A 15,838-nucleotide genomic window follows, 5' to 3' on the forward strand; every position below is an offset into this window, starting at 1 on the left:
GTCACTAACAACTTGTCTGTTGCAAGAAAGTCACAGTTTACCAAATAATTAACAATTGTGATGTGTCATTGCTTGAACCTTGAAAAAGTTGAGAAGTTAAAAAATCTCATCAAAAAACAGGGAAATTTTCAACTATGTATTTTAATCAAGCATGAATGGTTCCAAGCATTAAATAACGTTGAAAAGACAAGCTTTCTAGTTTAAACTGAAGTCAATATTTCTGATGTTGAGCCAGGTACTCACTGAAGCCAAGGAAGTTTTCTTGATTGTTTCTTCTATTCTGTTTCCTGTCTTCACTCTTCCTAAATTCCAAGGACAAGTCAGCCAGTAACTGAGTCCCAATAACCTCAATATTGTTTTACCATCCTTTTGAAATAACCCTTTGCAGACAGCAAGGGGAAACTTAGATTCCTACCAGTGGAACCTTCTCAGTGGAAGCTCTTCTTGCCACTCTATTTCAAATGAGTTCTTAACTGGGTTTCTTTTCTACATACAGGAAATCAAACCACTTAAGTACTGAAAAGGAGTGGAGAGATTTCAAAGAAATATTTGAGAACATCTGCAAAAGGCAACTGGAACAACCACACAAATAAATGAAGAACAAATCAATTCCATTTAAGTTATGAAGACATTTTCCTTTAATTTATCCAAACATTTCATGTTCATGAAGTCATTTATTTAAGCAAATTTAAGCCTATAATATTAAATTTAAAAATATTACAATATTTACAAGACAGCTGGCAGAGAAAACTTACTGGTATAAACACAAATATTGTACTGTTTTCTTTTGAATACCTGCCAGTAAAAATTGCAGAGCGAACAGTTTTATCTCTTTGAAGATCCTCGTTCATTATTGTACATAACAAAGAGCCCGTAATGGGGAATGCACCTTATCTTAAATGATCCACTGTCACAGTTTTAGACCCTCAACATTCTTCTTCAAGTTCAGCAGCTCTCTTTCCTGCCTTCTTTTCTCCAGTTTGAAGGCTAATTTGTTAGCTTTCTTCTCCAGTCTCCGTTCCTGTGCGAGAAAATGCTGTTATTCAAATCTTCACATTGATGCAGACTGACTTTACAAAAGGAAATTCCCGTGACCACCCCCACCCCAGCTCTTTCTAAATCTCACATCTGAAAAAATTACTTTACCTTGCGCTCTTCTTTTATAGCTTGCTTTCTTGCTCTTTTATCTTCTTTGCTTTCACTTCTAGAACGTGGTTGGGTTGACACCTTAGGCAGATCACTGTCATTAATCATCTGCATTCGTTCAACTTGCTTTGCTGTGAGTCCTTTCTTAGGTAAGACATTGAGAGGTATTCCTGTTTTAGAAGATAGTTGGATTTGTTTGGGCTGAAAGAAAGATCAAATGGCATTGTGGTTTTTTCCACTCCTATTAAAAAACAGCTCACTAATGGCACATTTTTGTTGCTTTTCATAATAGTGTTGCAAGCCACAAAGGGGCTACTGTGAGAAAATAATTTGTACACTCCATTTCCTGCACTGCATATTTCGAATAGCTCAGGACACTAGGACTTACTTACCTTTGGTTGATACTTGATAAGTTGTGGATGGTTATATAAATTTGAGTATGTACCTTAAAAAAACACACACACACACAAAAATCATGTATCAATAAGTATACTTTCAGTTCAGTCAAACATTACTGAGTTCCTCCTATATTCCTGACTTTAGTGTTTTCATAGTTCAAAATAACAATGGAGTCTCTCTTATGTTTTTAAATGTTTCAATTACAACTCAATAATTGAAATATTATTTTTCAAAATCATTTTCACAAATACGTACTTTTCCAAAAAGTTGATGTACCCTATACTTTAAAATTACTATCATACTTTTAGCAGTAAAATGGACACTAAGATACTTACTACAAATAGATTCACAATCCCACTTCTCTTTGGCTTCTTCAAGAACTACAGTAACAATCTCTTCCTCCTCAGACCCACTGAGCTCATTCACTGGCAGGTCCTGATCCTCGAAGGGTTCAAGAGTATTCAGTTTTACACAACTTTTGGTTGAGTTTTCAAAAATGAAGATAGAGGAGGGGAAAAAAATACCACCCATTATTACACTGTTATGTTACTGAAACTGCACTTAAAGAGCTTAGGGAACTACAACATTTTTTAAAATCCACAAACTCATTTGCTCCATCTGTCACTTCCTGTCAAAATCAGCTCTACTCAGGCTTGCCTCTCCTCTACAGCAGGTTTTGGACATACATTCTGCTGATAGGAAGGAAAATTCTATCTGCGTCTTTGCAAGGTTTTAACACATTAAACAAGATGGCATCTTTCCTATATAACATGATCTTTTTTAAAGCCTTGAAAAGCATCAGCCCATATGCCTCTTCAAAGTATTCAAATAACTCACTCAAAGAATATAGCCCTTGTCCTGCTCTGGGATCTACATATGATAGTGATCAGGGAACATCAGACCTTTCTAGCAGATGTAAACACTTCATTAGTTTCTCTCAGAGAAATCACCTTGATGTGGATGATGATTTACCAAATATTTGGATAGAAAGCTATGCTAATCAGGCTGCAGAGACAAACTCTGATCTACTTCTCAGAACACCTTTTTCAGGAAGATGAAGAGTGTATATACTTAGAAGTCAGAGTAATTCTTCAGCCAAAGAGGCTAGAAGCACCATCTCCTTCTCCAAGTGGAACATGACCTTGTACTCTAATCCTCAGTTATTCCATCATGACTCTCAGGTCAAAGCTATAGAGAAAGTGGTTCTCAGTATGTTTCCACCCACTGTTATATTCAGCTTCAGAACTCTTAATAGCAAAATGTGAGCCAAAGGTTAAGGAAAACATACATTTTCTAAACATGGATCTTGACTGGGTGATTTTCTAGATTCAGCTGTGCGATTATAGACTTTATTTGAAACAAAAAAAAGGAAGTAATCAAGGAAAAGTCACCATACTTCTCTGCCTTCTCTTTATAGTAGTCATTCAAAACTTCCTCTAAGCGATTGCTGTCTACTTGAATGGAACCTTCCAATTCAGCATTATCCAGAGCTCCAATTTCATCATCATCATACTGCTCATAAAACTTGAATATAAAGAAAAAAGATAAGATGAAAAATGAATGTATGCATTAAGACCATAGCATTTAAGTGTTATTTTTACATTACTTTTACTCCTGTACACTATTTCAGCCCTAGGAGGATCACAACTACCACTGAAGTGTTAGCAGGGATTCAGCACCGTGACAGTACGGTGTGGAAGACATTCTACTCAGCACTCTAAGGCTGACATCTAGTCTGAATACAGGCTGCCATTTAATATGAAAATGACCACTGACAAAACAAAAAGACAACCTACAGAATGGGAGAAAACTTTTGCCAATGATGTGGCCAGTAAGGGATTAATATCCAACATATATAAACAGCTCATGTAACTCAACATCAGAAACACAAAAACCAAGCAACCTGATTAAAAAATGGGCGGAAAACCTGAATAGACATTTTTCCAAAGCGGAAAAGCAGATGGCCAACAGGCACATGAAAAGATGTTCAACATTGCTAATCATCAGGGTAACCCAAACCAAAACAACAATGAGATATCACCTCACACCTGACAGAATGGCTATCACCAAAAAGAATTCAAATAACAAATGTTGGTGAGGATGTGGAGAAAAGGGAACCTTGTACATTGTTGGTGGGAATGTAAATTGGTGCAGCCACTCTGGAAAACAGTATGGAAGCGTCTCAAAAAACTAAAAATAGAACTACCACATGACCCAGCAATTCCACACCAGAGTATATATCTGAAACAAAAACACTAACTTGAAAAGATATGTGCACCCCAGTGTTCATAGAAGCATTATTTATGATTGCCAAGATATGAAGTATCCATCAACAGATGAACGGATAAAGATGTGGTGTGTGTACGTGTGTGTGTACGTACACACACACACACACACACACACACACACACACACAATGGAATACTACTCAGCCATAAAAAAGAATGGAATTTTGCCATTTGCAACAACATGGATGGACTTGGAGGGTATTATGCTAAGTGAAATAAGTCAGACAGGGAAAGACAGATACAGTATGATATCACTTATAGGTGGAATCTAAAAAATATAACCAACTAGTGAACATAAATAAAAAGAAGCAGACTCACAGATATAGAGAACGAACTAGTGGTTACCAGTGGAGAGGAGAGGGAAGGGAGGAGGGGCAATATAGGGGCAGGGGATTAAGAGGTACAAACTATTAGGTATAAAATAAGGATATATTGTGCAAGCACAGGGAATATAGCCAATAATTTATAATAACTATAAATGGAATATAACGTTCAAAAATTGTGAATCACTATACTGTACACCTCTAACTTACATAATATTGTACATCAACTATACTTCAATTTTAAAAATGAAAATGAAAGGCAGTTATTCTGTTCAGCTTGGTGAACAAAATGCTAGGCAGAAATCTTTACCTCATAATATTTCACAGATATTTTCAAATTCACTGATTATGCAAGCTAAAAGACCACGTAACTAAAGAGCCTCCTGTTTACGTACAAATTTCATTCTGGTTTAGATGATGCTTACTGTATTATTCCAATGCTGTTAACTCTGCTGGGCTTTGTAAAAGAATAAGCAGGGGGTGATACAACTCCTGAAGACTGAGGTTATTACTAATAGTTTGCCTATTGTTTGGAGAGAAGAGGGAAATGAGTACTTAGTGAAAAGGCAGCAAAGTCAGAACCTTTATCTTAGATTCACCTTGAAGGAATTTACTCATTTACGTAACAGTCTGAATCCCTGCCATATGCCAGATACCACTTTAGGCCCTGGGATGTAACAGTAAGAAAATCACTCAAAAAAAAAAAAGGAAAGAAATGGAATTTTGTTTATGCTCAGGCCAATGCTTGAGGAAGACAGCATAATATTAGGGATCGGGATCAGAGAGGTTCAGAATCAAAATATCAGATTCTACGAGGAAGTCAGGAGGTTTGATCAGTCACCTTCTGACTTATACACATTCTTTCCAGAATTAAAACTGGGGTGGTTTTATGCTCTGTTTTAATAAAAGACATAGTCTGTTTCTAACGCTGAAAGTTCTAGCTTTGGGTTCCAATATCATAAAATGTACTAGGAACTAGTATTAAAAGGCCCCTTATGTGGAGAGTTTACCTTCTCAAATCTCTCATCATGTAGGGTCAGCTGTTCATTTCTCCTCATGACCGAGGACGTCAAAGAATACTCAGTAAAGCGACTTTTCGTTTCTTCTTCCCAGAAAAAGTGATTTTCTACAGCCCCAAGAGGTTTTCCAGGGGAAGACATATCCTCATCTGATGAGCCTGCAGGGTCATATTTATCATCATCACTACCTCCTTCCTTCTCATCATCCACATCTTCCCACTCACTGTCATCTTCAGCCTCAGATTTCCTAAAGTCAGAGCCATAAATTAAATGTCAAAACAACTTGAAAAACAACAGAACCAAATGACTTTGCACAAGTAAAATTTGAGGGTATTTCAGAGGCAGGATTCTTGTTTAGGCAGGAACAGCTGTGCTGCTTGACCCGTCTGGTTTGGCTGGAAAAGTAATGAACTAGCAATCAAGCAACTTGGACTTTAGCCCCATCTATCGATGGTTTGTAAAGACCTCAAGTCTCACATTTTCTGCTCTAAAATCAGAAGTCTCAGATTAAATGCTCTCGAAGGCCTCTTCCAGCTATAACATCTAATGGTTACTATCCTATAGAAGAAGCAACAGTCAGGTCATTCCTGCTTCAAAACAAAACATACATACTGTGTCTCCATTCCCTCTTCCTCTTCTGTTGGCTTATTGGCCTGAAGAATAAAATCATCTTCAAGTAGATTATCCGGATTATCAAAATCAAAATCATCATCAAGAGCCGCGACAATGTCAGGATCAAAATCCAGCCGAGGGCCTAGAAGGAAAACAAAAATTGAGCAATAATTTCCAAGAAAGCATGTTTCCTTCACTTAACATAATCTGAGTAGCTATTATATGCCAGACTCTGCCTATGTATTGAGGATAAAACAATGATTAAAAACTTTAAAAAGTTCAGTTCAGGAATAGACACAGAGATAGAGAACTCCAAGAAAATTTAAAAAAGAAAAAAATCCCTCTGGTTTCAATACCCCCTAGTAAAAACCTTCATTATAGATCTACAATATTAAGCTGTGTCTATTTAGCAAAATCCAAAGCTTTTACCCACAAAAAAACTGGGCTTTAAATTCACCTGTTAGAAGTAACTCTCACCTGTTAGAAGAAATAAATTTAGTATTTGTAGCCTGTGAAACTTTGTCTTTTCAGACTATGAGATTTTTAAAAATCCCAACCTGTTTCTTCAGCTGTTTTCTTCTATATGTATCAATAAAAATACTAGAGTCCTAGAAAAACTTTCAAGTTCAAACCTGTAAACTGACACGGCTTCCAACACCCTTCACAAAATGGCCACTGTCTCTACAGCCTCATTTCATATTAATCTTTACCCTTCATTCCAGGCATGCTAAAAGGTGTGCAGATTCCTGTATCTGTGTTCTCTTGCTTTTGCACATAGTTTCCTCTGTCTGGAATATCCTCTCCTCCCCACCCCACTCTCCTTCATTCACCTGCCTAAGTTCTACCTAAGAAATCAACCTTGCCTCATGTCCTCTAGGACACCTTGCCCAACTCCCCCAGGCTGGGTTTGGTGCCTCACCACTATTTATTCATTTGCACTATAATCGTAATTTCCCATTTATTGTCTATCTTTCCCAACTGATGGTAAATTCCTTGAGGTCAGGGATTATGCTTTTATTCTGATTTAACCCAAACATGGTCATAGTGGCAATTCAGAAATCTGTAGAATGAATGCCACATGGCAAATGTTAGTCAATAAGGTAATTTAGCAGGAAATATCAAACACCACTTCTGTGGACTTCCGTGTTTGTTCTAAAATACAGTATTGGTACCGCAAAAAAACAAACATAATTTTTGGTGTATCTGGAACAGACGGTAAAATGGACTTCTATAAAATACTTCTACACTCTTGGGAGAAACTCTGAAAGCTAACAGATTAAGTATTTTCAAGATCACACTATATGAATGTAAGGCTTATTGAATATCATTGTTTCCTTTGTAAGAAGTTAGGCGAGGCTAAAATTCCCCTACTAGATCACCAAAAATAATTCTCCCACTTTCCACTCCAAATAGGAACTTTAAAGACTAAGAATTTGGGCTTCCCTGGTGGCGCAGTGGTTGAGAATCCGCCTGCCAATGCAGGGGACACGGGTTCGAGCCCTGGTCTGGGAAGATCCCACATGCCACGGAGCAACTAGGCCCGTGAGCCAGAACTACTGAGCCTGCGCGTCTGGAGCCTGTGCTCTGCAACAAGAGAGGCCGCGATAGTGAGAGGCCCGCGCACCGCGATGAAGAGTGGCCCCCGCTTGCCACAACTAGAGAAAGCCCTCGCACAGAAACGAAGCCCCAACACAGCCAAAAATAAATAAATAAACAAATAAATAAATTAAAAAAAAAAAGACTAAGAATTTGATGGCAATGAAAGAAAAGGACGAAGATCACAGTCATCCCTTCCTAATTTAATGATCTTTAATCTGAATTCAAACACATCTCAATTCTTTAAGCACTTTACCAGGGACAGAAAAAACTCTATATCATTACGTTTCTTTCTGTAAAACACAGCTCTATCCACTTGAAAAGTTAAAGAAATTATACACACCTGAAACAGGAGCTGCTTTATTTAACAATCCAACATCTTCTTCAAACTCTGATGCAAACACTGAGGAAGGCAATTTAATTCCAGTGGTCTTGAAAAAGAAGTTTACACAATGGTTAGGTTTATTTAGAAATACTTTTGAACTACGAAGAGTTGAAATGCGCCCCCAAAATTCATGTCCACCCAGGAGTTCAGAACATGACGTTATTTGGAAACAGATTCCTTACAGATGTAACCAGTTAAGATGAGGTATACTGGGCGATGGGGGGGCCTAATCCACTGACTGGTGTGTCCTTGTAAGGAAGCCACATGAAGACAAGAAGACACACGGGGAGAACGCATGTGAAGACACACGGGGAGAGCGCATGTGAACGCGTGGAGGCAGACTAGAGCGCTGCACCTACAAGCCACGGAAAACTAAGGACTGCTGGTAACCACCAGAAGCTAGGAGACAGGCATGAACAGATTCTGCCTGTGAGGCCCAGAGAAGGAATAACCCTGCTGAAAGCCTACTTTCAGACTTCTGGCCTCCAGAACTGTGACAGAATAAATTTCTGTTGTTTTAAGCCACCCAGTGGTAATTTGTGGTAATTTGTTACAGCAATCCTACTAATACAACTACATTCTGCATTGTCTCTCATCTGTGCTCCAGTTACATATTTTAAACATGTATATTCCATCATTATCTCAAAAGCAACCTCCCTGCCATACTTCACAAAGCTTTCTCCAGTATTTTATCCCACTTAATCCTTACAACCCCGTGAGTTATCAGCATGTTTCAGTGAAACACAAGCTAAGAAAGGTTAAGTGGCATGCCTGCCTGAGACTAGTTAAGTGGGGTTTTGAGATTCAAATCCAGGTCTCATAACTTCACTCTCCTCAAATTTCAAAACAAAATTAATCTTTTCCTATTTAAACCAGAGATAACGTCCTCATCTCTAGTACTGGCACAGCTTTTCTCCAAATTGGCTGCTTAAATCCTAGGGTGGTCGTAAATCATTTCTAACCACCCATCCCTTTGACCTCTCTTGTACACAGTCACTTCACACCTGTCTTCTGGGCACCGTCTTACTCATGGCTGACCAGGACACAGACGACCACAGCTGCCGCTCAGTCTACATCTAGTCCAATCTTCGTATTACTGCCAGGTTAAAACTCCTTAAAATTTTATAATATGGCCTTCCCGAACTTTTAACAGGTTTTTTCACTCCTGATTTTCAAGGCACTATAAACTCAAGGTCTATTCTATGTATCCTGTTACTCAATAATGCAACCTCCATGTAAATCAAGTCCAGTTCCTCACATTGTGGAATCATTCAAAGTAACTTATGGAGCACACATGTGCTGGACACGATGACCCACAATACTACCTCACGTCCCTTCGTTCTGACTGGAACGGTCCTTCTTCTCTCTTTAATAGAACCCACCCACTTTTTTTTCTTTTTTTTTTTTTTTTTGGCTGCACCAAACAGCTTGTGAGATCTTAGTTCCCCCACCAGGGATCAAACTTGGGTCCATGGCAGTGAAAGCCCTAGTCTTAACCACTGGACCGCCAGGGAATTCCCGAAGCCACCCTATTAGTGACCAGCTCAGTTCCCTCCTTCACCATGAAGCCCTTCTTGATTACTGTTCTGGAACTTTCCTTCCTGTGAACTCCCCTCATTCTGCAAACCATCCAATCTACTTCAACATGTGCTGGCGCATACTTTCTGACCGGTCCTTATGCTTTAGTTTCATCCCTACAACCACTTAGTTAATAATGAGTCACCACCAGGTGTTCTCTGTCTGTGGACCTGCCCACCACCCCGTCCTCAGTCTGGCAGCAGGCAGGAAGCTGAGGCACACATTCTCACTGGCTCACAGAGCCTGCTGAAATGGGCGCCTCTGAGGAGCATGAGCGCGTACCTAGTAAGCTGTTATGGCTTCCAGAGTTTTTCGATGGCATAAACATGGACAAAGATCTGGCTTTCTGCTGTAGAATCCTATTTAAAAAAAGCTTTACTGAGATATGGTTCCCATACTACAAAATTCAGCCACTTGAAGTGCACAATCTAATGATTTTTGGTGCATATTACATTAATTTTTTAAAAATTGTGGTAAAATATATTTAAGATGCTCTTTGTGATTATCTATCCTTGGAAACCGGGGTTTAAAAAAAAAGGGAGGATCAGCTTGCGCTTAATGAATTACCTTTGGAGATATTTTTCAAATCGTGAAAAACAGTCAAAGAATCATATATATAATTAAAGTGTAGATAGTGATTACATTTTTAAAAAAAGGGAACTGTAATTTTTTTTAGTGATTGCAGTGGTTCTGAACTACACGAGGTTTGCCCAACTGCTTTCCACTGTGGCAGCACCTGCTTTCCTTCAAGTGAAAATCAGGGGCTAATCAAGCATTAATAATTTCTCCACTGTCTTTCTGCACTGCTTTTGTTTTTAGGGTATATTCAATATTGCTGGTTTACTCAATTTTCGTGGTTTGTAACAAATTACTTTAAAGTTGAAGAAACACATGGGACTTATCCGTATTTTTGCATCATGCTACAGAAAACCAATGGCACTTGTTTTCAAACATAATTCACTCGTCCTTATAAACATCACGGAAGTGTCCAGTAAAGAGTGTTATTCTGGGGAATTCCCTGGTGATTCAGTGGTTAGGACTCTGCACTTCCACTGCAGGGGGCATGGGTTCGATCCCCGGTCGGGGAACTAAGATCCCATATGCCATGCCGTACGCGACATGGCAAAAATAAAAAGAAAGAGTCTTACTCTGTTAGAAAAGCCAATTCGATAGTGGTTACTTTTACCCAAAATGAATTAAGAATTAAAAGCTAATCTTTTACTGGCCAACACAATTCAGCCAGAAGAATGTTAGGACTTTATTAAAACTTTTCTTACTACATAAGATAAAGATGTTAAGTCACTACTGGACCACCTCCCCTCCCTCAGTGGGTCGTAGAAGGAAATGAGTCAATAAGATACATATCCTATTATTGACACAATAGCCTTGGGGAAGAAGGTATAGAGAAGTAGCTTCTGTTAAAGATGTGGCAGTGGGGTGTGAGGCCTCACAAGAGAGCTATGACCTAGTGAGTGAATGAACAGGTGCAGTTATTACCTCTCTTTTGGTATGATACCCTGAAACCTAACCCTTCTGACCTTCCTTAAGCAACAAGTATAGACTGGAAGAGCTATGATCACATCTTCCCCAAGGAAAACAATGTCTAGACCATGAAAGGACTGGAGAATGAGAAGCAGGGGAAATTGGTGCCCTTTGTATCTCTTCTTTTGTCAATAAACACAGTACATTAGTATCTTCTTTTTTTTAAGTGCCAAGTGATATAAAAGTTTCACAGGGAAATTTACTCTATACTAATACTAAATTAAAAATGAGATAACAAAGGCATGCAACATGGGCATCCTTAACATAAGCAGGTAGAAGAAAACAGAACTTAAATTAGAAGCACTAATTTCATATAAACATGTGCTCTCATATGTACTTAAAAGATAAAGAATTAAAGGGGACTGCATTTTTGTTGAGAAGAGTAACAGAAACTTCATTACAATCTATTGCCTCCGTTCTCTCTTAGGGTTAGCCTGCAGCTTCTACAAGCGTTAAAGATCTGAACATTCTGCAGAAGTTCCACAGAAGTTAAGTCTATCTTAGAGCAGTTTACGATGCTGAAACAGTTAAGCTGTTAACATACAGAACATGGGCAGCTTTTCTTCTACTGAAAAGTGCTATCTAGCATGACCGTAACTATTAATCAAAAGTTCCAACCTTGTCAAAAACCGTTACTTTCAACAACCCCAGAACAGGAGACCTACTCCCTCCTGACGCTATGTATGTGCATACACACATATACAATTTCAAGCGAAGGCATGGCTTATCTTTGTCCTCTTCAGACTGACGCCATTTCTTGCCCCAAACAGTTATCTTGATTTAAAAAATGGTGGTTCTTCACTCACAGCTCCTCACACACTCTCTCTCACATGTGAATTGCTAAAAAGTCTTACTGAAGTTGCTAAAGCTTCTTCTTTCTCATCTTCCCTGTAAGGTGCACCACAGGTATCTGTGGGAACGAGCTCTGCGGGCCCAGACGGTTCCCTCAGGTGCTGCAGGTAATCATAGTCGTCATCAAAGAACACGCCATACTTCCTCTGCTCTGCTCGCCTTTCTTCATCTTTTATCTAGGATCATAAACAAAACGGAATTAGCACCTGTTCCAAGGATAAGGCTCAGGAACCTTCCAATGAGCACAGCTTTCAGAACAGGGGACAGATGGCTCATGAACAGTTTGGCTGATAGGAATGAGACAAAGAATTCTTGACAAACTCGGGAAACACAAAATGCCACATAAAATTAAAATGGAATAAAAAAAAATTCCTCCTTCCACTAGACGTTTCTGGGCAACAATTTAAGCCAAGAAACACACACACACACACACACTTTGTTTTGTCATGTATGTGGAGGATTAGAAGACTAGGGGGCACTGAAAAGTAAGTACAATTTCTTGTATTTATATGCAAAGAAACTTCTCAATGCACAATACCAACTGGCTTTACTAAAAAGCTACATATGCCAGTGTTCTCCAACACTTCCTTTCACATTACCCACACTTAACAAGTATACTCTGACTGATAATTACCAAATCAACCTCTTAAAGGCTCCCTGGTATTTCCTAAAGCTAACTCATGAGTTTTATATTTTATGAGATGACCAGGAAGCAAAATGCAGTCTGTGGTTACGAAACGCCAAGATCTTATGGAAAGCAGAGACTAAACATATGGTTGTGCCCTAAATAACACCATGAAGCTTTGTTGCTGATGGTTTAGTAAATATTTTCCACTACTCTACAAGATTGCTCATTTAAACATCTCCAATAAAGATAAATTATCCATCAAAATAAATATGCACAATGTAAAAATGAACATATTGGGCTTCCCTGGTGGTGCAGTGGTTGGGAATCCACCTGCCAACACAGGCGACACGGGTTCGAGCCCTGGTCTAGGAAGATCCCACATACTGTGGAGCAACTACGCCCGTGCGCCACAACTACTGAGCCTGCGCTCTAGAGCCCGTGCTCTACAACAAAAGAGGCCACCACAATGAGAAGCCTGCACGCTGCAACGAGGAGTAGGCCCCGCTGGCCACAACTAGGGAAAGCCCATGTGCCGCAATGAAGACCCAACGTAGTCAAAAAAAAAAAAAAAGAATATATTTACTGAAAATTAAATCACAGATTTTGTTTTCCAGAAGATCACAGTTATTTGAAAATAGCAGTTGGCTAACATAATTTATTAAAAACTATCAACAGTCTACCTACAAACTTATTAGCTATAGAACAGGACCCACTTTCTGTGTAGGCAACAGAACCCTCTGGGGTGCAGTCTCATCTGCTGCTAGAGGATCTCGTTGGCTCCGGTGGACCAGGTGAAAAGACACAGCTTTCTTCTTCTCTATAAAGGGCTTTTTCTTCCTGTGAGGCTTCAAAGAAACAGAATCAGAATAATAAAATAAGTCAGAACAACAACGCAACAGTGAATAATACCATAGTCCACATAGGCATCTTCAATAAGTTATGTTATGATCAACAGATTTTTAAAACCTGCGCTTCCAGGGCAAGAAACATCAACTACGTTCAATACAATGTATACTACCTTCCTTCAACAAACGTTTGTTGGCACCTACTCTGTGCCAGACCTTGTTGTAGGCGCTGGAATACAGCAATAGGTAAGTCAAAGTTCCTGTTCTCCGCAAGCAAATCATCAAGAACATGATTTCAGGTAAAGACAATAAAAACAAAACACAGCGATATGCAAATAGCTCAAGAGTTACTTTAGAATGAGCGCTCAGAGAAGGTCCCTGACAGTCTGAACCAGAATGACAGGAGCCTGACACAGGAAAATCTGAGGAAGACAGTTCCTGTACCAACTATTAAACAAAACCATGACACAAGAGCTTAAGTTTAGTAAGACTCATCATCCTTCTGTGTTTTTATTTCACTACACAACCTTAATTTTCTGAACTGAGAAACCATCATTCCAGTTGAGTAAGCCGCCTTGCTTCGGGCCCAACCTTAGACCCTCCCTTTCCCCAGAGCAAACAGATGGGGCAGACACCTGCCACTCCAATGTCTGGAGAGACTAGCAACTCCCTCTCTGCTCGACCCCGTGAAGCACTGGGGGGCGCGTTTGTTTGCCATGTCACAGGTTTTTAGGCCTCTCGGGACGGGGAGGTGGTAAAGGGTAGGCCATTCTCTTCTGTCTACTCCCCAGGAACGCTTGGCCGCGGGAGACCCACTCTAAACTGCAAACTATGCCCGGGGTGGTGAGGGTGACCCAAACCGGTGCACTGGGCCACAAGTCGCCTGTCTTCACCTTCGGACCAGCCCTCCCAGTTCCAGGCCGCAGTAGCCACTGGCGCCATTGGAACCAGCCCGGTCTCTGCCAAACCAGAGCGCCCCGCCCCCGAGACAGCGAGGCTTGCTCACCATGCTTGCAGCCGCTCGGCGCTCACCCCAAAGACGGGCGACGGCTCTCTCCTAGTCGGAAGGAAGGTGACACGGTACCTCCCGAACGCCACTGAGGACCAGCTCGCAACCGCGTCTTTACGGCGCTCCACACGTGCTGCCCCGGGAACCGGCCGGGAAGTCACGTAGTAGGCCGTGAAAACGGACCAATCGCCGAAAGGCTGAAGGGTCACGACCGGAAGTTACGCAAAGCTCACGCCGTCTCAAGGATCGCGAGAAGCTATTGGCGGGGGGCGGGGCTTTTCTGGCCAAAATTAAATCAGCTGCGGAAGAGAGTTGCGGACGTGTGAGCTGCGACGAGGCGAGAAACGAGGTGTGTGTTTGTGGGCGAACTTGCTTTTATAGCGCCCTCTACCGAGAACAGAAGCCACGAATCTAGCATCCCCGTTGACAGTTGTATTCCATGCCTATTCCCAATCATAAACAACAAAAAAAAACACACACAAAAAAACTGTGTAAACAGAAGGAAGGTGGGCACCCTCCCGGGTCACCGAGGTTTCAGGTTCCCTCTCCTTTGGGCGGGCGCGGAGCTGGTTGCCTTAGCAACGGAGGATCCTAGGGCCTTGCTATTCTAGGCTGCACCAGGCTTAATCAGGTCTTTATTTTCCGCTTAACGAACTGCGTTCAAACATCCAGTTAACAAAACCCTCCTAGACTCTGTTGACAGTAGAGGCATTTGGACTAATAAAATATATTCAGAATCTCTTTGGTGTTTGCATACCTTATCTTAGAAGGTGGAAACTAATGTTTATTCTTTTTCAAGCCATTCCTCAAACGTTTGAAAGTAGTTTAAGCAAATAGGCTATAAGCACACCTGCTTAAGATTTCAGGTAGGTGCTGGCGCGCTCTCATAGCTTTTCCTGGGCAAAAGAGGATAGTAATGCATTCAAAGTTCTATCAGCAGACCTTTCCTCAAATTTGTATTTCCCCTTCCCAATTTCTGGTGTCTTTCCAATGTCTGAGTTATCTTGAATTGTGTATTTATGTCCTACCTATTATTACTACAAAATCTATAGAGGGCTTCCCTGGTGGCGCAGTGGTTGAGAATCTGCCTGCCAATGCAGGGGACACGGGTTCGAGCCCTGGTCTGGGAAGATCCCACATGTCGCGGAGCAACTAAGCCCGTGCGCCACAACTACTGAGCCTGCGCGTCTGGAGCCTGTGCTCCGCAACAAGAGAGACCGCGATAGTGAGAGGCCCGTGCACCGCGATGAAGAGTGGCCCCCACTTGCCGCAACTGGAGAAAGCCCTCGCACAGAAACGAAGACCCAACACAGCCATAAATAAATAAATAATTTTTTAAAAAATAAAATCTATAGAATATTTATAGTTTTATTACAGTAAAAATTATAGGAACAATTTAGGACCACAGAACTTGTGTTGGGATAATGCTTTGTAACAGGGATAGTATTGATACATAACACTCCTATGTGCTACACATTCATTATAATTAAGCTTCATGAGTGCAGGTTTTGTTTTGTTTTGATCTGTTTTATTTACTACTGTATCTATTTTCAGGACCTAGAATAGTGCCTGGCATGCATACTCAATAAATACTTGTTTAAATGAAGTAACGTTCT

General features: G+C 40.4%; 1 protein-coding gene across 1 annotated transcript; it reads right to left on the minus strand.

Annotated features, from left to right (window-relative positions):
* Nucleotides 1-614: 614 nt before the first annotated feature.
* LTV1 (LTV1 ribosome biogenesis factor) lies at nt 615-14,378 on the minus strand. The gene is made up of 11 exons (XM_059941904.1): nt 14,220-14,378; nt 13,082-13,213; nt 11,743-11,916; nt 7,727-7,814; nt 5,788-5,929; nt 5,167-5,422; nt 2,942-3,069; nt 1,881-2,020; nt 1,539-1,591; nt 1,147-1,347; nt 615-1,021 (listed from the first exon to the last, which is right to left on the minus strand). Exons 1-11 carry the CDS (start codon nt 14,220-14,222, stop codon nt 911-913), a joined length of 1,428 nt encoding a protein of 475 aa, XP_059797887.1. The 5' UTR covers nt 14,223-14,378; the 3' UTR covers nt 615-910.
* Between the last annotated feature and the right edge of the window lie 1,460 nt (nt 14,379-15,838).

The sequence above is a fragment of the Balaenoptera ricei genome, chromosome 12 (genome assembly GCF_028023285.1).
Source record: "Balaenoptera ricei isolate mBalRic1 chromosome 12, mBalRic1.hap2, whole genome shotgun sequence".
NCBI lineage: Eukaryota > Metazoa > Chordata > Mammalia > Artiodactyla > Balaenopteridae > Balaenoptera > Balaenoptera ricei.